General features: G+C 40.6%; 1 protein-coding gene across 3 annotated transcripts in view; it reads right to left on the reverse strand.

The window, feature by feature from the left end:
* LOC139563450 (uro-adherence factor A-like) overlaps positions 1–24756 on the reverse strand; it is a 296516-nt gene that overhangs the window by 47757 nt on the left and 224003 nt on the right. Inside the window, exon 1 of one of the 3 annotated variants that reach the window (XM_071382130.1) lies at positions 702–2063. The exons of the other annotated variants lie outside the window; for them this stretch is intronic. Within the exon in view, the coding sequence (XP_071238231.1) occupies positions 702–1380 (679 nt within the window). The 5' untranslated portion in view covers positions 1381–2063. Of the gene's footprint in view, positions 1–701; positions 2064–24756 lie in introns of those variants that run through there. 3 annotated transcript variants of the gene reach the window in all.

A 24756-nucleotide genomic window follows, 5' to 3' on the forward strand; every position in this document is an offset into this window, starting at 1 on the left:
ACAGAGAGAGAGGGAAGGACAGAGAGAGAGATGGACAGAGAGAGAGAGATGGACAGAGAGAGAGAGATGGACAGAGAGAGAGAGAGAGATGGACAGAGAGAGAGATGGACAGAGAGAGTGGTGGACAGAGAGCGAGATGGACAGAGAGAGAGGGGTGGACAGAGAGAGAGGGATGGACAGAGAGAGAGGGAAGGACAGAGAGAGAGATGGACAGAGAGAGAGAGAGAGATGGACAGAGAGAGAGAGAGAGATGGACAGAGAGAGAGAGATGGACAGAGAGAGAGATGGACAGAGAGAGAGAGATGGACAGAGAGAGAGATGGACAGAGAGAGAGGGATGGACAGAGAGAGAGGGATGGACAGAGAGAGAGAGATGGACAGAGAGAGAGGGATGGACAAAGAGAGAGATGGACAGAGAGAGAGGGAAGGACAGAGAGAGAGATGGACAGAGAGAGAGAGATGGACAGAGAGAGAGAGATGGACAGAGAGAGAGATGGACAGAGAGAGAGATGGACAGAGAGAGAGAGATGGACAGAGAGAGAGATGGACAGAGAGAGAAATGGACAGAGAGAGAGAGATGGACAGAGAGAGAGATGGACAGAGAGAGAGATGGACAGAGAGAGAGATGGACAGAGAGAGAGATGGACAGAGAGAGAGATGGACAGAGAGAGAGATGGACAGGGAGAGAGATGGACAGAGAGAGAGATGGACAGAAAGAGAGATGGACAGAGAGAGTGGTGGACAGAGAGAGAGGGATGGACAGAGAGAGAGGGATGGACAGAGAGAGAGGGAAGGACAGAGAGAGAGATGGACGGAGAGAGAGAGAGAGAGATGGACAGAGAGAGAGAGAGAGATGGACAGAGAGAGAGAGAGAGATGGACAGAGAGAGAGATGGACAGAGAGAGTGGTGGACAGAGAGCGAGATGGACAGAGAGAGAGGGGTGGACAGAGAGAGAGGGATGGACAGAGAGAGAGGGAAGGACAGAGAGAGAGATGGACAGAGAGAGAGAGAGAGATGGACAGAGAGAGAGAGAGAGAGAGAGATGGACAGAGAGAGAGAGAGAGATGGACAGAGAGAGAGATGGACAGAGAGAGTGGTGGACAGAGAGCGAGATGGACAGAGAGAGAGGGATGGACAGAGAGAGGGGGATGGACAGAGAGAGAGATGGACAGAGAAAGAGAGGGGTGGACAGAGAGAGAGATGGACAGAGAGAGAGGGATGGACAGAGAGAGAGATGGACAGAGAGAGAGGGGTGGACAGAGAGAGAGATGGACAGAGAGAGAGGGGTGGACAGAGAGAGAGGGATGGACAGAGAGAGAGATGGAAAGAGAAAGAGAGGGGTGGACAGAGAGAGAGATGGACCGAGAGAGAGGTGGACATAGAGTGGTGGACAGAGAGAGAGAATCAAAATATACAGTTCTATATTTCCACCATCCAGACAGTGTACACTAGTAGTATCCTTACAGACAGTGTACACTAGTAGTATCCATACAGACAGTGTACACTATTAGTATCCATACAGACAGTGTACACTATTAGTATCCATACAGACAGTATACACTATTAGTATCCATACAGACAGTGTACTCTATTAGTATCCATACAGACAGTGTTCACTATTAGTATCCATACAGACAGTGTACACTAGTAGTATCCATACAGACAGTGTACACTATTAGTATCCATACAGACAGTGTTCACTATTAGTATCCATACAGACAGTGTACACTATGAGTATCTATACAGACAGTATACACTATTAGTATCCATACAGACAGTGTATACTATCAGTATCCATACAGACAGTGTACTCTATTAGTATCCATACAGACAGTGTTCACTATTAGTATCCATACAGACAGTGTACACTAGTAGTATCCATACAGACAGTGTACTCTATTAGTATCCATACAGACAGTGTTCACTATTAGTATCCATACAGACAGTGTACACTAGTAGTATCCATACAGACAGTGTACACTATTAGTATCCATACAGACAGTGTTCACTATTAGTATCCATACAGACAGTGTACACTATGAGTATCTATACAGACAGTATACACTATTAGTATCCATACAGACAGTGTATACTATCAGTATCCATACAGACAGTGTACACTATTAGTATCCATACAGACAGTGTATACTATCAGTATCCATACAGACAGTGTATACTATTAGTATCCATACAGACAGTGTTCACTATTAGTATCCATACAGACAGTGTATACTATTAGTATCCATACAGACAGTGTTCACTATTAGTATCCATACAGACAGTGTTCACTATTAGTATCCATACAGACAGTGTATACTATTAGTATCCATACAGACAGTGTTCACTATTAGTATCCATACAGACAGTGTATACTATTAGTATCCATACAGACAGTGTTCACTATTAGTATCCATACAGACAGTGTTCACTATTAGTATCCATACAGACAGTGTACACTATTAGTATCCATACAGACAGTGTACACTATGAGTATCTATACAGACAGTGTACACTATTAGTATCTATACAGACAGTGTATACTATCAGTATCCATACAGACAGTGTACACTATTAGTATCCATACAGACAGTGTTCACTATTAGTATCCATACAGACAGTGTACACTAGTAGTATCCATACAGACAGTGTACACTATTAGTATCCATACAGACAGTGTTCACTATTAGTATCCATACAGACAGTGTACACTATTAGTATCCATACAGACAGTGTACACTATTAGTATCCATACAGACAGTGTTCTCTATTAGTATCCATACAGACAGTGTTCACTATTAGTATCCATACAGACAGTGTACACTATGAGTATCTATACAGACAGTATACACTATTAGTATCCATACAGACAGTGTATACTATCAGTATCCATACAGACAGTGTACTCTATTAGTATCCATACAGACAGTGTTCACTATTAGTATCCATACAGACAGTGTTCACTATTAGTATCCATACAGACAGTGTACACTATTAGTATCCATACAGACAGTGTATACTATCAGTATCCATACAGACAGTGTACACTATTAGTATCCATACAGACAGTGTATACTATCAGTATCCATACAGACAGTGTATACTATTAGTATCCATACAGACAGTGTTCACTATTAGTATCCATACAGACAGTGTTCACTATTAGTATCCATACAGACAGTGTACACTATGAGTATCTATACAGACAGTATACACTATTAGTATCCATACAGACAGTGTATACTATCAGTATCCATACAGACAGTGTACTCTATTAGTATCCATACAGACAGTGTTCACTATTAGTATCCATCCAGACAGTGTTCACTATTAGTATCCATACAGACAGTGTATACTATCAGTATCCATACAGACAGTGTTCACTATTAGTATCCATCCAGACAGTGTTCACTATTAGTATCCATACAGACAGTGTATACTATGAGTATCCATACAGACAGTGTATACTATGAGTATCTATACAGACAGTGTATACTATCAGTATCCATACAGACAGTGTATACTATGAGTATCTATACAGACAGTGTATACTATCAGTATCCATACAGACAGTATACACTAGTAGTATCCATACAGACAGTGTTCACTATTAGTATCCATACAGACAGTGTTCACTATTAGTATCCATACAGACAGTGTATACTATTAGTATCCATACAGACAGTGTTCACTATTAGTATCCATACAGACAGTGTTCACTATTAGTATCCATACAGACAGTGTATACTATTAGTATCCATACAGACAGTGTTCACTATTAGTATCCATACAGACAGTGTATACTATTAGTATCCATACAGACAGTGTTCACTATTAGTATCCATACAGACAGTGTTCACTATTAGTATCCATACAGACAGTGTACACTATTAGTATCCATACAGACAGTGTACACTATGAGTATCTATACAGACAGTGTACACTATTAGTATCTATACAGACAGTGTATACTATCAGTATCCATACAGACAGTGTACACTATTAGTATCCATACAGACAGTGTTCACTATTAGTATCCATACAGACAGTGTACACTAGTAGTATCCATACAGACAGTGTACACTATTAGTATCCATACAGACAGTGTTCACTATTAGTATCCATACAGACAGTGTACACTATTAGTATCCATACAGACAGTGTACACTATTAGTATCCATACAGACAGTGTTCTCTATTAGTATCCATACAGACAGTGTTCACTATTAGTATCCATACAGACAGTGTACACTATGAGTATCTATACAGACAGTATACACTATTAGTATCCATACAGACAGTGTATACTATCAGTATCCATACAGACAGTGTACTCTATTAGTATCCATACAGACAGTGTTCACTATTAGTATCCATACAGACAGTGTTCACTATTAGTATCCATACAGACAGTGTACACTATTAGTATCCATACAGACAGTGTATACTATCAGTATCCATACAGACAGTGTACACTATTAGTATCCATACAGACAGTGTATACTATCAGTATCCATACAGACAGTGTATACTATTAGTATCCATACAGACAGTGTTCACTATTAGTATCCATACAGACAGTGTTCACTATTAGTATCCATACAGACAGTGTACACTATGAGTATCTATACAGACAGTATACACTATTAGTATCCATACAGACAGTGTATACTATCAGTATCCATACAGACAGTGTACTCTATTAGTATCCATACAGACAGTGTTCACTATTAGTATCCATCCAGACAGTGTTCACTATTAGTATCCATACAGACAGTGTATACTATCAGTATCCATACAGACAGTGTTCACTATTAGTATCCATCCAGACAGTGTTCACTATTAGTATCCATACAGACAGTGTATACTATGAGTATCCATACAGACAGTGTATACTATGAGTATCTATACAGACAGTGTATACTATCAGTATCCATACAGACAGTGTATACTATGAGTATCTATACAGACAGTGTATACTATCAGTATCCATACAGACAGTGTATACTATGAGTATCTATACAGACAGTGTATACTATCAGTATCCATACAGACAGTGTATACTATGAGTATCTATACAGACAGTGTATACTATTAGTATCCATACAGACAGTGTACACTATGAGTATCTATACAGACAGTATACACTATTAGTATCCATACAGACAGTGTATACTATCAGTATCCATACAGACAGTGTACTCTATTAGTATCCATACAGACAGTGTTCACTATTAGTATCCATCCAGACAGTGTTCACTATTAGTATCCATACAGACAGTGTATACTATCAGTATCCATACAGACAGTGTTCACTATTAGTATCCATCCAGACAGTGTTCACTATTAGTATCCATACAGACAGTGTATACTATGAGTATCCATACAGACAGTGTATACTATGAGTATCTATACAGACAGTGTATACTATCAGTATCCATCCAGACAGTGTTCACTATTAGTATCCATACAGACAGTGTATACTATGAGTATCCATACAGACAGTGTATACTATGAGTATCTATACAGACAGTGTATACTATCAGTATCCATACAGACAGTGTTCACTATTAGTATCCATACAGACAGTGTATACTATGAGTATCCATACAGACAGTGTATACTATGAGTATCTATACAGACAGTGTATACTATGAGTATCTATACAGACAGTGTACACTATTAGTATCCATACAGACAGTGTATACTATGAGTATCCATACAGACAGTGTATACTATCAGTATCCATACAGACAGTCATAGGGCGGAGTGTTACAACAGCGGTAACATGTGTTTTGTTGATTGAATCTGACACAACGATATAAAGGGATGTTTATTTCTATCCTCTCGAAGGACTCCAACACTTTCAAATTAGTCGGTTTGGTCCTGTGTTTTGTCACTGTAGGGTCCCAAACCTCGTAGAAGACAAAGGCCTTCCGGGTGGCTTCAAATTTGCCGAAGACGCCCATTAAGTTAATAATATCGTATCGTCCTCCATCAGGGCCGTTGCATTTCTCCAGACAGGGAGAGTAGGTGGTGAAGAAGACGATGCAGTCCTCAGCTTCATGATTAGCTTTGTCTATTAGTTCCTGCATTGGGCTGATGGTATTATCACCACTCAAGAGACGGTACTCAGCATGGTCTCCGTTATAAGGTGTTGCTGCGATTAGCCAGTCACTCCTGTAGATATGGTCCCCCTCAAGAACTCCTTTGACTTCACCAGGTTCCCCATAAAAGCCTAATTCATTGCCGGTGCACTGGTCGTGGGTGATTAAGACAGCCATGGCATACTCATGTCCCTCAAGGCCGAACCTGAACAACAGACAGGAGACAGAACACAGAGGATCAGAAACATTACAAACAGACAGGAGACAGAAGAGACAGAACACAGAGGATCAGAAACATTACAAACCGACAGGAGACAGAAGAGACAGAACACAGAGGATCAGAAACATTACAAACAGACAGGAGACAGAAGAGACAGAACACAGAGGATCAGAAACATTATAAACAGACAGGAGACAGAAGAGACAGAACACAGAGGATCAGAAACATTACAAACAGACAGGAGACAGAAGAGACAGAACACAAAGGATCAGAAACATTATAAACAGACAGGAGACAGAACACAGAGGATCAGAAACATTATAAACAGACAGGAGACAGAAGAGACAGAACACAGAGGATCAGAAACATTACAAACAGACAGGAGACAGAAGAGACAGAACACAGAGGATCAGAAACATTACAAACAGACAGGAGACAGAAGAGACAGAACACAGAGGATCAGAAACATTATAAACAGACAGGAGACAGAAGAGACAGAACACAGAGGATCAGAAACATTACAAACAGACAGGAGACAGAAGAGACAGAACACAGAGGATCAGAAACATTACAAACAGACAGGAGACAGAAGAGACAGAACACAGAGGATCAGAAACATTACAAACAGACAGGAGACAGAAGAGACAGAACACAGAGGATCAGAAACATTATAAACAGACAGGAGACAGAAGAGACAGAACACAGAGGATCAGAAACATTACAAACAGACAGGAGACAGAACACAGAGGATCAGAAACATTATAAACAGACAGGAGACAGAAGAGACAGAACACAGAGGATCAGAAACATTACAAACAGACAGGAGACAGAAGAGACAGAACACAGAGGATCAGACGATCAGAAACATTGACAGTGAATATGTGCACTGTTACTTATGCATAAATTATCACTGCCTTCTCATGGACAAAGTTAACTTCATGTTCATTCATTATATCATTTCAAATCCAATGTTCTGGAGTACAGAGCCAAAAAAACAAACAATGTGTCGCTGTCCCAATAATTACAGAGGGCACTATCTCAGACCTCTCTTACAGTAGTCCAATGTTTAGTATTTGGTCCCATGTTCTTAGCACTCAATGACTAGCTTGTGACTTTTTAAACTAGTTGGATGCATATGCTGTTTATTTTGGTTGTGTTTCAGATTATTTTGTGCCCAATATAAATCAATTTGGAGTCACTTTAATTGTATAAAAGAATAGAATATGTCTCTAAACACTTCTACGTTAATGTGGATGCTTCCATGATTATGGATAATCCTGAATTAATTGTGAATAATAATGAGTGGGAAAGTTACTCATCCTCATTCATAACCCCCCATGCTAACCTCTCACCATTACAATAACAGGGGAGGTTAGCATTTCATATCATACCCCCAAGACATGCTAACCTCTCATCATTACAATAACAGGGGAGGTTAGCATTTCATATCATACCCCCAAGACATGCTAACCTCTCATCATTACAATAACAGGGGAGGTTAGCATTTCATATCATACCCCCAAGACATGCTAACCTCTCACCATTACAATAACAGGGGAGGTTAGCATTTCATTTCATACCCCCAAGACATGCTAACCTCTCACCATTACAATAACAGGGGAGGTTAGCATTTCATATCATACTCCCAAGACATGCTAACCTCTCACCATTACAATAACAGGGGAGGTTAGCATTTCATATCATACCCCCAAGACATGCTAACCTCTCACCATTACAATAACAGGGGAGGTTAGCATTTCATAGCAGACTCCCAAGACATGCTAACCTCTCACCATTACAATAACAGGGGAGGTTAGCATTTCATAGCATACCCCCAAGACATGCTAACCTCTCACCATTACAATAACAGGGGAGGTTAGCATTTTAAGGGGGAGTATGATTTGTTAGTCTGTAACTTTCCCACTCATCATTATTCACGATTCAGTCAGGGTTATTCATAATCATTATTGTAGAATTGTTTAGAAACATATTCTATTCTAATTTACAATAAAAGTGACTCCTAATTAATTACAGAGTTCACTGTATGTCAACCTGACAAAAATGGCAGTAACTCACAAAGAGAACAGATTGAATGACCAAAATATTCAAAAAAGTATATTCTACCAATATAGTCTATATTAGCAATACAGTCTATACTATAAATACAGTGTATATTAGAAATACAGTCTATACAAGCATATTGTATGAAGGTTAAGAGGAACATAAAATGGAATATAAAAATGTTTCAAATAATGTCTAATGATTCTGTCTAACAGACATTTAGGAGTTCTTAGAGTCTGAATGAACAGAGAAACACCCACCTTCTCATCTCTTGTACCACATTAGCCAAGACTGCTTGATCGATAGCATCCACCTGGCCTCCAGGCCAGAGAGACAGCAGGAAGAGAAGGACAACTCCCCTCATAGCTACACACACAGCTGAAACACACAGGAACACACTATATATACACACAGCTGAAACACACAGGAACACACTATATACACACACAGCTGGAACACACAGGAACACACTATATATATACACACAGCTGAAACACACAGGAACACACTATATATACACACAGGAACACACAGGAACACACTATATATACACACAGCTGAAACACACAGTAACACACTATATATATACACACAGAAACACACAGGAACACACTATATATACACACAGCTGAAACACACAGGAACACACTATATACACACACAGCTGAAACACACAGGAACACACTATATATACACACAGCTGAAACACACAGGAACACACTATATATACACACAGCTGAAACACACAGGAACACACTATATATATACACACAGAAACACACAGGAACACACTATATATACCCACAGCTGAAACACACAGGAACACACTATATATACACACAGCTGAAACACACAGGAACACACTATATATACACACACAGGAACACACAGGAACACACTTTATATACACACACAGCTGAAACACACAGGAACACACTATATATACACACAGCTGAAACACACAGGAACACACTATATATACACACAGCTGAAACACACAGGAACACACTATATATACACACAGGAACACACTATATATACACACACAGGAACACACAGGAACACACTATATATACACACAGGAACACACTATATATACACACAGCTGAAACACACAGGAACACACTATATATACACACACAGCTGAAACACACAGGAACACACTATATATACACACACAGCTGAAACACACTATATATACACACAGCTGAAACACACAGGAACACACTATATATACACACAGCTGAAACACACAGGAACACACTAATTACAGCTGAAACACACAGGAACACACTATATATACACACACATCTGAAACACACAGGAACACACTATATATACACACACATCTGAAACACACAGGAACACACTATATATACCCACAGCTGAAACACACAGGAACACACTATATACACACACAGCTGAAACACACAGGAACACACTATATATACACACAGCTGAAACACACAGGAACACACTATATACACACACATCTGAAACACACAGGAACACACTATATATACACACACAGCTGAAACACACAGGAACACACTATATATATACACACACAGCTGAAACACACAGGAACACACTATATATACACACACAGCTGAAACACACAGGAACACACTATATATACACACACATCTGAAACACACAGGAACACACTATATATACCCACAGCTGAAACACACAGGAACACACTATATACACACACAGCTGAAACACACAGGAACACACTATATATACACACAGCTGAAACACACAGGAACACACTATATACACACACAGCTGAAACACACAGGAACACACTATATATACACAGCTGAAACACACAGGAACACACTATATATACACACACAGCTGAAACACACAGGAACACACTATATATACACACAGCTGAAACACACAGGAACACACTATATATACACACACAGCTGAAACACACAGGAACACACTATATATACACACAGCTGAAACACACTATATATACACACAGCTGAAACACACTATATATACACTGACAATACAAAACATTATGAACACCTACTCCTTCCATCACATAGACTGACCACAGACTGACCACAGACTGACCACAGACTGGCCACAGACTGACCACAGACTGACCACAGACTGACCATAGACTGACCACAGACTGACCACAGACTGACCACAGACTGACCATAGACTGACCACAGACTGACCACAGACTGACCACAGACTGACCACAGGTTAAAGAAGAGATGGCTGGTTTATGTCCTCTAGATTGTAGATGGCTGGTTTATGTCCTCTAGATTGTAGATGGCTGGTTGATGTCCTCTAGATTGTAGATGGCTGGTTGATGTCCTCTAGATTGTAGATGGCTGGTTTATGTCCTCTAGATTGTAGATGGCTGGTTTATGTCCTCTAGATTGTAGATGGCTGGCTGATGTCCTCTAGATTGTAGATGGCTGGTCTATGTCCTCTAGATTGTAGATGGCTGGTTTATGTCCTCTAGATTGTAGATGGCTGGCTGATGTCCTCTAGATTGTAGATGGCTGGTTTATGTCCTCTAGATTGTAGAAGGCTGGTTTATGTCCTCTAGATTGTAGATGGCTGGTTTATGTCCTCTAGATTGTAGATGGCTGGTTTATGTCCTCTAGATTGTAGATGGCTGGTTGATGTCCTCTAGATTGTAGATGGCTGGTTTATGTCCTCTAGATTGTAGATGGCTGGTTGATGTCCTCTAGATTGTAGATGGCTGGTTGATGTCCTCTAGATTGTAGATGGCTGGTTGATGTCCTCTAGATTGTAGATGGCTGGTTTATGTCCTCTAGATTGTAGATGGCTGGCTGATGTCCTCTAGATTGTAGATGGCTGGTTTATGTCCTCTAGATTGTAGATGGCTGGTTTATGTCCTCTAGATTGTAGATGGCTGGTTGATGTCCTCTAGATTGTAGATGGCTGGTTTATGTCCTCTAGATTGTAGATGGCTGGTTTATGACCTCTAGATTGTAGATGGCTGGTTGATGTCCTCTAGATTGTAGATGGCTGGTTTATGTCCTCTAGATTGTAGATGGCTGGTTTATGTCCTCTAGATTGTAGATGGCTGGTTGATGTCCTCTAGATTGTAGATGGCTGGTTTATGTCCTCTAGATTGTAGATGGCTGGTTGATGTCCTCTAGATTGTAGATGGCTGGTTGATGTCCTCTAGATTGTAGATGGCTGGTTTATGTCCTCTAGATTGTAGATGGCTGGTTGATGTCCTCTAGATTGTAGATGGCTGGTTTATGTCCTCTAGATTGTAGATGGCTGGTTTATGACCTCTAGATTGTAGATGGCTGGTTGATGTCCTCTAGATTGTAGATGGCTGGTTTATGACCTCTAGATTGTAGATGGCTGGTTTATGACCTCTAGATTGTAGATGGCTGGTTTATGTCCTCTAGATTGTAGATGGCTGATGTCCTCTAGATTGTAGATGGCTGGTTTATGTCCTCTAGATTGTAGATGGCTGATGTCCTCTAGATTGTAGATGGCTGATGTCCTCTAGATTGTAGATGGCTGGTTGATGTCCTCTAGATTGTAGATGGCTGGTTGATGTCCTCTAGATTGTAGATGGCTGGTTTATGTCCTCTAGATTGTAGATGGCTGGTTTATGTCCTCTAGATTGTAGATGGCTGGTTGATGTCCTCTAGATTGTAGATGGCTGGCTGATGTCCTCTAGATTGTAGATGGCTGGTTTATGACCTCTAGATTGTAGATGGCTGGTTTATGTCCTCTAGATTGTAGATGGCTGGTTTATGTCCTCTAGATTGTAGATGGCTGGTTTATGTCCTCTAGATTGTAGATGGCTGGTTTATGTCCTCTAGATTGTAGATGTCTGGCTGATGTCCTCTAGATTGTAGATGGCTGGTTTATGACCTCTAGATTGTAGATGGCTGGTTTATGTCCTCTAGGTTGTAGATGGCTGGTTTATGTCCTCTAGATTGTAGATGGCTGGTTTATGTCCTCTAGATTGTAGATGGCTGGTTTATGTCCTCTAGATTGTAGATGGCTGGTCTATGTCCTCTAGATTGTAGATGGCTGGTTTATGTCCTCTAGATTGTAGATGGCTGGTTTATGTCCTCTAGATTGTAGATGGCTGGTTTATGTCCTCTAGATTGTAGATGGCTGGTTGATGTCCTCTAGATTGTAGATGGCTGGTTGATGTCCTCTAGATTGTAGATGGCTGGTTTATGTCCTCTAGATTGTAGATGGCTGCCTGATGTCCTCTAGATTGTAGATGGCTGGTTTATGTCCTCTAGATTGTAGATGGCTGGTTTATGTCCTCTAGATTGTAGATGGCTGGCTGATGTCCTCTATCCAAGACAAAACAGATGAAGGTTAATTAAATCAAGTTATGGAAAACATCTAAAACAGACTTAGACATTTACTTTATTACAATCAGCAGAACAACAGTTATCACATTTAGTTCAGAGAGAAGATACTAATTCACCAGGTACCTGTTGAAGGGTTGTTGCTGTGTCGATGTGAGCAGCGCTTTATAGGGGATTTATGTGTTAATATTTATCCAGGGGAAGGGAGGGCAGAGGGAGGGACAGAGGCTGCTGGTATCATTACCATATTACCATATTTATCCCGGGAGGGCAGAGGGAGGGACAGAGGGAGCTGGTATCATTACCATATTTATCCAGGGAGGGCAGAGGGAGAGACAGAGGCTGCTGACATCATTACCATATTTATCCAGGGAGGGCAGAGGGAGAGACAGAGGCTGCTGGCATCATTACCATATTACCATATTTATCCAGGGAGGACAGAGGGAGGGCAGGGGTTTCTGGCACCATTACCATATTCATGACAGATTAGAACAACCTTGTCAACTCAGGGATTTGATCTTGGAACCTTTAGGTTGATAGTCCAACGCTCTCACCACTACGCTACGCTGCTGCCCCTTTTCACAGGAGGTTGGTGGCAGCTTAAATGGGGAGGACGGGCTTGTGGTAATGGCTGGAGCTGAGTGAGTGGATTGGAATCAAACACATGTTTTCCATTTTCTCCGTTCCAGCCATTATTATGAGTCGTCCTCCCCTCATCAGCCTCTACTGATCTCCTTAATGCTGCGTGCCAAGCAGAGACGCATTGGGTCCCATTTATACCGTTTTGGGTATAACTCGGCCGGGAATTAAACTCCCAGACTTCCAATCTCAGGGTGGATACTAACTACAAGGCCAGCGAGTTGGTGGACAAGTGATAACCTGCATTTGAGGATAACACAATAATGTTTTACAACTTATTTTCCATTATGTTACTCTGTACGTACATACAGTTGAAGTCAGAAGTTTACATACATCTTAGCCAAATACATTTAAACTCAGTTTTTCACAATTCCTGACGTTTAATCCAAGTCCCTGTCTTAGTTCAGTTAGGATCACCACTATATTTTAAGAATGTGAAATGTCAGAATAATAGTATAGATAATTATTTATTTCAGCTTTAATATCTTTCATCACATTCCCTTCTGTAACACTGGGCCTTTACTAGTCCTGTATTAGAGGACTGATATAGCCTTCTGTAACACTGGGCCTTTACTAGTCCTGTATTAGAGGACTGATATAGCCTTCTGTAACACTGGGCCTTTACTAGTCCTGTATTAACAGACTGATATAGCCTTCTGTAACACTGGACCTTTACTAGTCCTGTATTAACAGACTGATATAGCCTTCTGTAACACTGGGCTTTACTAGTCCTGTATTAGAGGACTGATATAGCCTTCTGTAACACTGGGCCTTTACTAGTCCTGTATTAGAGGACTGATATAGCCTTCTGTAACACTGGGCCTTTACTAGTCCTGTATTAACAGACTGATATAGCCTTCTGTAACACTGGGCCTTGACTAGTCCTGTATTAGAGGACTGATATAGCCTTCTGTAACACTGGGCCTTTACTAGTCCTGTATTAGAGGACTGATATAGCTTTCTGTAACACTGGACCTTTACTAGTCCTGTATTAACAGACTGATATAGCCTTCTATAACACTGGGCCTTTACTAGTCCTGTATTAACAGACTGATATAGCCTTCTGTAACACTGGGCCTTTACTAGTCCTGTATTAACAGACTGTTATAGCCTTCTGTAACACTGGGCCTTTACTAGTCCTGTATTAGAGGACTGATATAGCCTTCTGTAACACTGGGCCTTTACTAGTCCTGTATTAGAGGACTGTTATAGCCTTTTGTAACACTGGGCCTTTACTAGTCCTGTATTAACAGACTGATATAGCCTTCTGTAACACTGGGCCTTTACTAGTCCTGTATTAGAGGACTGTTATAGCCTTCTGTAACACTGGGCCTTTACTAGTCCTGTATTAACAGACTGGTATAGCCTTCTGTAACACTGGGCCTTTACTAGTCCTGTATTAGAGGACTGTTATAGCCTTCTGTAACACTGGGCCTTTACTAGTCCTGTATTAGAGGACTGATATAGCCTTCTGTAACACTGGGCCTTTACTAGTCCTGTATTAGAGGACTGATATAGCCTTCTGTAACACTGGGCCTTTACTAGTCCTGTATTAACAGACTGATATAGCCTTCTGTAACACTGGGCCTTTACTAGTCCTGTATTAGAGGACTGTTATAGCCTTTTGTAACACTGGGCCTTTACTAGTCCTGTATTAGAGGACTGATATAGCCTTCTGTAACACTGGGCCTTTACTAGTCCTGTATTAACAGACTGATATAGCCTTCTGTAACACTGGGCCTTTACTAATCCTGTATTAGAGGACTGATATAGCCTTCTGTAACACTGGACCTTTACTAGTCCTGTATTAGAGGACTGATATAGCCTTCTGTAACACTGGGCCTTTACTAGTCCTGTATTAACAGACTGATATAGCCTTCTGTAACACTGGGCCTTTACTAGTCCTGTATAAACAGACTGATATAGCCTTCTGTAACACTGGGCCTTTACTAGTCCTGTATTAGAGGACTGATATAGCCTTCTGTAACACTGGGCCTTTACTAGTCCTGTATTAGAGGACTGATATAGCCTTCTGTAACACTGGGCCTTTACTAGTCCTGTATTAACAGACTGATATAGCCTTCTGTAACACTGGGCCTTTACTAGTCCTGTATAAACAGACTGATATAGCCTTCTGTAACACTGGGCCTTTACTAGTCCTGTATTAGAGGACTGATATAGCCTTCTGTAACACTGGGCCTTTACTAGTCCTGTATTAGAGGACTGATATAGCCTTCTGTAACACTGGGCCTTTACTAGTCCTGTATTAACAGACTGATATAGCCTTATGTAACACTGGGAATTTACTAGTCCTGTATTAACAGACTGGTATAGCCTTCTGTAACACTGGGCCTTTACTAGTCCTGTATTAGAGGACTGATATAGCCTTCTGTAACACTGGGCCTTTACTAGTCCTGTATTAGAGGACTGATATAGCATTCTGTAACACTGGGCCTTTACTAGTCCTGTATTAACAGACTGATATAGCCTTCTGTAACACTGGGCCTTTACTAGTCCTGTATTAACAGACTGATATAGCCTTCTGTAACACTGGGCCTTTACTAGTCCTGTATTAACAGACTGATATAGCCTTCTGTAACACTGGGCCTTTACTAGTCCTGTATTAGAGGACTGATATAGCCTTCTGTAACACTGGGCCTTTACTAGTCCTGTATTAGAGGACTGATATAGCCTTCTGTAACACTGGGCCTTTACTAGTCCTGTATTAGAGGACTGATATAGCATTCTGTAACACTGGGCCTTTACTAGTCCTGTATTAACAGACTGATATAGCCTTCTGTAACACTGGGCCTTTACTAGTCCTGTATTAACAGACTGATATAGCCTTCTGTAACACTGGGCCTTTACTAGTCCTGTATTAACAGACTGATATAGCCTTCTGTAACACTGGGCCTTTACTAGTCCTGTATTAGAGGACTGATATAGCCTTCTGTAACACTGGGCCTTTACTAGTCCTGTATTAGAGGACTGATATAGCCTTCTGTAACACTGGGCCTTTACTAGTCCTGTATTAGAGGACTGATATAGCATTCTGTAACACTGGGCCTTTACTAGTCCTGTATTAACAGACTGATATAGCCTTCTGTAACACTGGGCCTTTACTAGTCCTGTATTGGAGGACTGATATAGCCTTCTGTAACACTGGGCCTTTACTAGTCCTGTATTAGAGGACTGATATAACCTTCTGTAACACTGGGCCTTTACTAGTCCTGTATTAGAGGACTGATATAGCCTTCTGTAACACTGGGCCTTTACTAGTCCTGTATTAGAGGACTGATTTAGCCTTCTGTAACACTGGGCCTTTACTAGTCCTGTATTAGAGGACTGATATAGCCTTCTGTAACACTGGGCCTTTACTAGTCCTGTATTAACAGACTGATATAGCCTTCTGTAACACTGGGCCTTTACTAGTCCTGTATTGGAGGACTGATATAACCTTCTGTAACACTGGGCCTTTACTAGTCCTGTATTAGAGGACTTATTTAGCCTTCTGTAACACTGGGCCTTTACTAGTCCTGTATTAGAGGACTGATTTAGCCTTCTGTAACACTGGGCCTTTACTAGTCCTGTATTAGAGGACTGATATAGCCTTCTGTAACACTGGGCCTTTACTAGTCCTGTATTAACAGACTGATATAGCCTTCTGTAACACTGGGCCTTTACTAGTCCTGTATTGGAGGACTGATATAGCCTTCTGTAACACTGGGCCTTTACTAGTCCTGTATTAGAGGACTAATATAGCCTTCTGTAACACTGGGCCTTTACTAGTCCTGTATTAACAGACTGATATAGCCTTCTGTAACACTGGGCCTTTACTAGTCCTGTATTAGAGGACTGATATAGCCTTCTGTAACACTGGGCCTTTACTAGTCCTGTATTAGAGGACTGATATAGCCTTCTGTAACACTGGGCCTTTACTAGTCCTGTATTAACAGACTGATATAGCCTTCTGTAACACTGGGCCTTTACTAGTCCTGTATTAGAGGACTGATATAACCTTCTGTAACACTGGGCCTTTACTAGTCCTGTATTAACAGACTGATATAGCCTTCTGTAACACTGGGCCTTTACTAGTCCTGTATTGGAGGACTGATATAGCATTCTGTAACACTGGGCCTTTACTAGTCCTGTATTAACAGACTGATATAGCCTTCTGTAACACTGGGCCTTTACTAGTCCTGTACTAGAGGACTGATATAGCCTTCTGTAACACTGGGCCTTTACTAGTCCTGTATTAGAGGACTGATATAGCCTTCTGTAACACTGGGCCTTTACTAGTCCTGTATTAGAGGACTGATATAGCCTTCTGTAACACTGGGCCTTTACTAGTCCTGTATTAGAGGACTGATATAGCCTTCTGTAACACTGGGCCTTTACTAGTCCTGTATTAGAGGACTGATATAGCCTTCTGTAACACTGGGCCTTTACTAGTCCTGTATTAACAGACTGATATAGCCTTCTGTAACACTGGGCCTTTACTAGTCCTGTATTAACAGACTGATATAGCCTTCTGTAACACTGGGCCTTTACTAGTCCTGTATTAGAGGACTGATATAGCCTTCTGTAACACTGGGCCTTTACTAGTCCTGTATTAGAGGACTGGTATAGCCTTCTGTAACACTGGGCCTTTACTAGTCCTGTATTAACAGACTGATAAAGCCTTCTGTAACACTGGGCCTTTACTAGTCCTGTATTAACAGACTGATATAGCCTTCTGTAACACTGGGCCTTTACTAGTCCTGTATTAGAGGACTGATATAGCCTTCTGTAACACTGGGCCTTTACTAGTCCTGTATTAACAGACTGATAAAGCCTTCTGTAACACTGGGCCTTTACTAGTCCTGTATTAGAGGACTGATATAGCCTTCTGTAACACTGGGCCTTTACTAGTCCTGTATTAACAGACTGATATAGCCTTCTGTAACACTGGGCCTTTACTAGTCCTGTATTAGAGGACTGATATAGCCTTCTGTAACACTGGGCCTTTACTAGTCCTGTATTAGAGGACTGATATAGCCTTCTGTAACACTGGGCCTTTACTAGTCCTGTATTAACAGACTGATATAGCCTTCTGTAACACTGGGCCTTTACTAGTCCTGTATTAACAGACTGATAAAGCCTTCTGTAACACTGGGCCTTTACTAGTCCTGTATTAGAGGACTGATATAGCCTTCTGTAACACTGGGCCTTTACTAGTCCTGTATTAACAGACTGATATAGCCTTCTGTAACACTGGGCCTTTACTAGTCCTGTATTAGAGGACTGATATAGCCTTCTGTAACACTGGGCCTTTACTAGTCCTGTATTAGAGGACTGATATAGCCTTCTGTAACATTGGACCTTTACTAGTCCTGTATTAACAGACTTGCAGTTGGGGTCTTTTAGATGAGGGAGAGCAAATTAAATGTATGAAAATGGTATCATTTCCTCAATCAAAATGTATGGAGAGCTACCATCCTGTAGGATTTCAAATCCTACCACAGTTGAATCTAACCCCATTCATTTTATACACCAGCTAACTATTAGAATAAGGTGAGCTAGATTATGTTTGGATTGAAAACCTACAGGAGGGTATCTCTCCAGGAACAGTGTTGTAATGTAAATCTACAGGAGGGTAGCTCTCCAGGAACAGGGTTGGAATGTAAATCTACAGGAGGGTATTTCTCCAGGAACAGTGTTGTAATGTAAATCTACAGGAGGGTAGCTCTCCAGGAACAGGGTTGGAATGTAAATCTACAGGAGGGTAGCTCTCCAGGAACAGGGTTGTAACGTACACCTACAGGAGGGTAGCTCTCCAGGAACAGGGTTGTAATGTAAACCTACAGGAGGGTATCTCTCCAGGAACAGGGTTGTAATGTAAACCTACAGGAGGGTTTCTCTCCAGGAACAGGGTTAGAATGTAAACCTACAGGAGGGTAGCTCTCCAGGAACAGGGTTGTAATGTAAACCTACAGGAGGGTAGCTCTCCAGGAACAGGGTTGTAATGTAAACCTACAGGAGGGTATCTCTCCAGGAACAGGGTTGTAATGTAAACCTACAGGAGGGTAGCTCTCCAGGAACAGGGTTGGAGATGTGCATTAAATGCATCCTCCAATTGTGACGTCTTCCTGTGTCATATGTTACATTTTTAATACCCTCAAACACCAAGTTAGGCATACGTATAGGACATCATGAATAATTATAATGATTTACCTTTTACTGGTGAAACTGCATCTGCAGGCCAATCATTTGATTGATGCCCATCATTTTATTAATCTCATTCAGTTTCATAGGAATAGCCTATGATGATATCAATCAGTTTCATGGGAAGATTCTATGATGATATCAATCAGTTTCATGGGAATAGCCTATGATGATATCAATCAGTTTCATGGGAATAGCCTATGATGATATCAATCAGTTTCATGGGAATAGCCTATGATGATATCAATCAGTTTCATGGGAAGATTCTATGATGATATCAATCAGTTTCATGGGAATAGCCTATGATGATATCAATCAGTTTCATGGGAATAGTCTATGATGATATCAATCAGTTTCATGGGAATAGTCTATGATGATATCAATCAGTTTCATGGGAATAGTCTATGATGATATCAATCAGTTTCATGGGAAGATTGTATGATGATATCAATCAGTTTCATGGGAATAGCCTATGATGATATCAATCAGTTTCATGGGAATAGTCTATGATGATCTCAGACAGTTTCATGGGAAGATTCTATGATGATATCAATCAGTTTCATGGGAAGATTCTATGATGATATCAATCAGTTTAATGGGAAAATTCTATGATGATATCAATCAGTTTCATGGGAATAGCCTATGATGATATCAATCAGTTTCATGGGAAGATTCTATGATGATATCAATCAGTTTCATGGGAATAGCCTATGATGATATCAGTCAGTTTAATGGGAAGATTCTATGATGATATCAATAAGTTTCATGGGAAGATTCTATGATGATATCAATAAGTTTCATGGGAAGATTATATGATGATATCAGTCAGTTTCATGGGAATAGTCTATGATGATATCAATCAGTTTCATGGGAAGATTCTATGATGATATCAATCAGTTTCATGGGAATAGCCTATGATGATATCAATCAGTTTCATGGGAATAGCCTATGATGATATCAATCAGTTTCATGGGAATAGCCATATATAATAGAATGGTGCAGTCTAATCCTGTTCATATTGTTACCCAGTAACTGGTGTGAACTGATGCAGTCTAATCCTGTTCATATTGTTACCCAGTAACTGGTGTAGTCTAATCCTGTTCATATTGTTACTCAGTGACTGGTGTAGTCTAATCCTGTTCATATTGTTACACAGTAACTGATGTAGTCTAATCCTGTTCATATTGTTACTCAGTAACTGGTGTAGTCTAATCCTGTTCATATTGTTACTCAGTGACTGGTGTAGTCTAATCCTGTTCATATTGTTACCCAGTAACTGGTGTGAACTGATGCAGTCTAATCCTGTTCATATTGTTACTCAGTAACTGGTGTAGTCTAATCCTGTTCATATTGTTACTCAGTAACTGGTGTAGTCTAATCCTGTTCATATTGTTACTCAGTAACTGGTGTAGTCTAATCCTGTTCATATTGTTACTCAGTGACTGGTGTAGTCTAATCCTGTTCATATTATTACCCAGTAACAGGTGTAGTCTAATCCTGTTCATATTGTTACCCAGTAACTGGTGTGGACTGATCAAATCAAATCAGATTGTATTGGTCACATACACATGGTTAGCAGATGATAATGAAAGTGTAACTAAATGCTTGTGCTTCTAGTTCCGACAATGCAGTAATATCTAACAAGTAATCTAACAATTTCACAACAACTACTTAATACACACAAGTGTAAAGGAATGAATAAGAATATGTACATATAATTATATGAATGAGCGATGGCCGAACGGCATAGGCAAGATGCAGTAGATGATATATAGTACAGTATATACATATGAGATGAGTAATGTAGGGTATGTAAACATTATATGAAGTGGCATTGTTTAAGTGACTAGTGATACATTTATTACATCCAATTATTCATTATTAAAGTGGCTGCAGTTGAGTCAGTATGTTGGCAGCAGCCACTCAATGTTAGTGGTGGCTGTTTAACAGTCTGATGGCCTTGAGATAGAAGCTGTTTTTCAGTCTCTCGGTCCCAGATTTGATGCACCTGTACTGACCTCGCCTTCTGCATGAAGCATTTGAGAGAGCGCTGACCCTGGTGTTAGAGGGGGTACGCAGCTGGAGGTAGAATGTTTGAAGGGGTACGGGACTAGAAAACGTTTGAGAACCACTGATGTTACAGGTCATATTGCTTGCTTAGCGAGAATCACTTCCTCGATACGGCAAATTTCTGTCTCGAACTCGGGACCTCTGCTTTGCTAACACACAAGTCACCACCCTCATTGACAACGTTCCAACGGTTTGAGCCACCCAGAAGGTACCGATTGGATCGCTCCATCCGTGACATTTCAAGCTAGTTGTGGAGGGAGTTTATGGAACGTTCTTAACTTCGTTACAATGACATCACTGCTAAAAGGTCAGCTGTCAAGTTCCAGGGAAAGCTTTCCCAACACTCACTATTAGGCTCACTACACGCAGCCACCACACAGATTGCGGTCAGTAAAAGATTAAATGGTCATTTGAATAACTAACCCAGCCTTAACAGAACAGTCTCCTACTAAATGCAGCCACCAAAACAGATTGTGGTCAGTAAAAAGTTAAATGGACATTTGTATAACCGACCCAGCCATGTATGACAAAGACTTCAATGGACGGATCCAAGAAGAATCAGATTATTTCATGAGTTGGATGATCGCTTGTGCAAATACTCTAAATGTAGACTATTCACAGTTGATTGGTATGCAAAGACAGACTGGTAGATTTTAGTGGACTCATTTCTACTGAAACTTGAGGTTTAGCTGAGTAAGCAGTTCATGTGTTATAGGTGTCATGCCAGTGCTTGGGGAACAGGAAGGAACTGTGCTGACTGATTAAACATGTCATTTTAACACAAAGATCCTGATGTAACGTGGGAGGATGCAGATGTCTGACTTTTATGGTTTAGAAACTGTGGAAATCAACCAAGAAGTTGTTGAGATTTCAAAATATATTTAAACAGAAAGGAAAAGTAATCACTGAAAGGTGACGTTTGAGCAGTGTGGCTCAGCACTGCTTTCAAAGGTCTGACATTCCCCTGTGTTTGAGGCATAATCTTGAAGGTTACATCTTGATACTTAATGTAACGCTCGTCTTCCTCCTCGTCTGAAGAGGAGCAAGGATTGGACCAAAGCGCAGCGTGGTTTGGATACATACTTTTAATTCAATAGAAACGAAGACGAAAAACACTTGACAAATTAGAAAAGAAATAAACGAAGTGAACAAACGAACGAAACAGTACCGTGTGGCGAACAACCACAGACACGGCAACAATCACCCACAAACAAACAGAGAAAACAGTCAACCTTAATAATATGGTTCCCAATCAGAGACAATGACAAACACCTGCCCCTGATTGAGAACCATATTAGGCCAAACAATGAACCCAACATAGAAACACATAACATAGAATGCCCACCCAGCTCACGTCCTGACCAACTAAATAAAGACAAAACAAGGGAAAAAAGGTCAGGAACGTGACACCTAATCTGCTTATTTTTAAGAACGTACCAATTATCGAATGACATTTGTTTAATGTCATCTGGGCTGATTAACTTCTTTACTTCATTTGTAATTTGTTACGATAAAACCAGATTTTCCTCTTTCCTCAAAATGCATATCTCTCTCACACTGGACTGGTATCTCACACTGAAGGGGGAACATCAGGAAATCAATAACACCTTTAATAAATACTCTGAATAAAATATATATTTATTTACCGAAACTCTCTTACACTTTATTAACGTAACATGTTGGTAGCAACACAAGGTTAAAGGTTAGTGACTGTAACATGTTGGTAGCAACACAGGGTTAATGGTTAGTGACTGTAACATGTTGGTAGCAACACAGGGTTAACGGTTAGTGACTGTAACATGTTGGTAACAACACAGGGTTAATGGTTAGTGACTGTAACATGTTGGTAGCAACACAGGGTTAACAGTTAGTGACTGTGTGCATTAAGTGTTGTGTATCCTGTCGTGTGGTTTTTCCGTGTGGCTTGATGTTACTTGGTAAACAGTTCTTAGAATTACTATGAATTTGTTATTGAATGATGTCATTTACATTCCGTAGAAGACGGAAGAAGGCGGGTCTCACGTTAACAGAGTCAAATCAAATCAATTGTTATTGGTACATGACAGCCCACTGGGAGTTTGCCAAAAGGCACCTACAGAACTCTCAGATCATGAGAAACAAGATTCTCTGGTCTGATGAAAACAAGATTGAACTCTTCAGGCCTGAATGTCAAGAGTCACGTCTGGAGGATCCTGTTACCATCCTTATGGTGAAGCATGGTGGTGGCAGCACCATGATGTGGGGATGTTTTTCAGCGGCAGGGACTGGGAGACTAGTCTGGATTGAGAGAATGATGAATGGAGAAAGTACAGGGAAATCTTTGATGAAAACCTGCTCCAGAGCTCTCAGGACCTCAGACTGGGTTGAAGGTTCACCTTCCAACAGGACAACGACCCTAAGCACACAGCCACGACAATGCAGGAGTGGCTTCGGGAAAAGTCTCTGAATGTCCTTGTGTGGCCCAGCCAGAGCCCGGACGTGAACACGATAGAACATCTCTGGAGAGACCTGAAAATAAATGTGCAGCAACTCTCCCCATCCAACCTGACAGAGCTTGAGAGGATCTGCAGAGAAGAATGGGAGAAACTCCCCAAAAACAGGTGTGCCAAGCTTGTAGTGTCATACCCAAGAAGACTCGAGGATGTGATCGCTGCCAAAGGTGCTTCAACAAAGTACTGAGTAAAGGTTCTGAATGCTTATGTAAATGTGATATTTATAAAAAAAAACTGTTTTTGCTTTGTCATTGTGGGGTATTGATGACAAAAAAATTACAATTTCATCCATTTATAATAAGGCTGTAACGTAAAAACATTTGGAAAAAGTGAAGGGGTCTGAATACTTTCCGAATGCACTGTACCCGTGGTGTTGGCAGTGATCCTTTAGAGAACATGTCATGAGCCTCTCACGCTGAACTATATATTTCATTCCCATCTTTAATGTTTCTAGTACTTTTTCCTCCCTTGTTGGTGCTGTTGGAATGATGTATTTGTTTTCATGTACAGTTGAAGTTGGAAGTTTACATACACTTAGGTTGGAGTCATTAAAACTTGTTTTTTCAACCACTCCAAAAATGTCTTGTTAACAAACTATAGTTTTGGCAATC

This window comes from Salvelinus alpinus, chromosome 34, assembly GCF_045679555.1.
Source record: "Salvelinus alpinus chromosome 34, SLU_Salpinus.1, whole genome shotgun sequence".
Taxonomy (NCBI): Eukaryota; Metazoa; Chordata; class Actinopteri; order Salmoniformes; family Salmonidae; genus Salvelinus; species Salvelinus alpinus.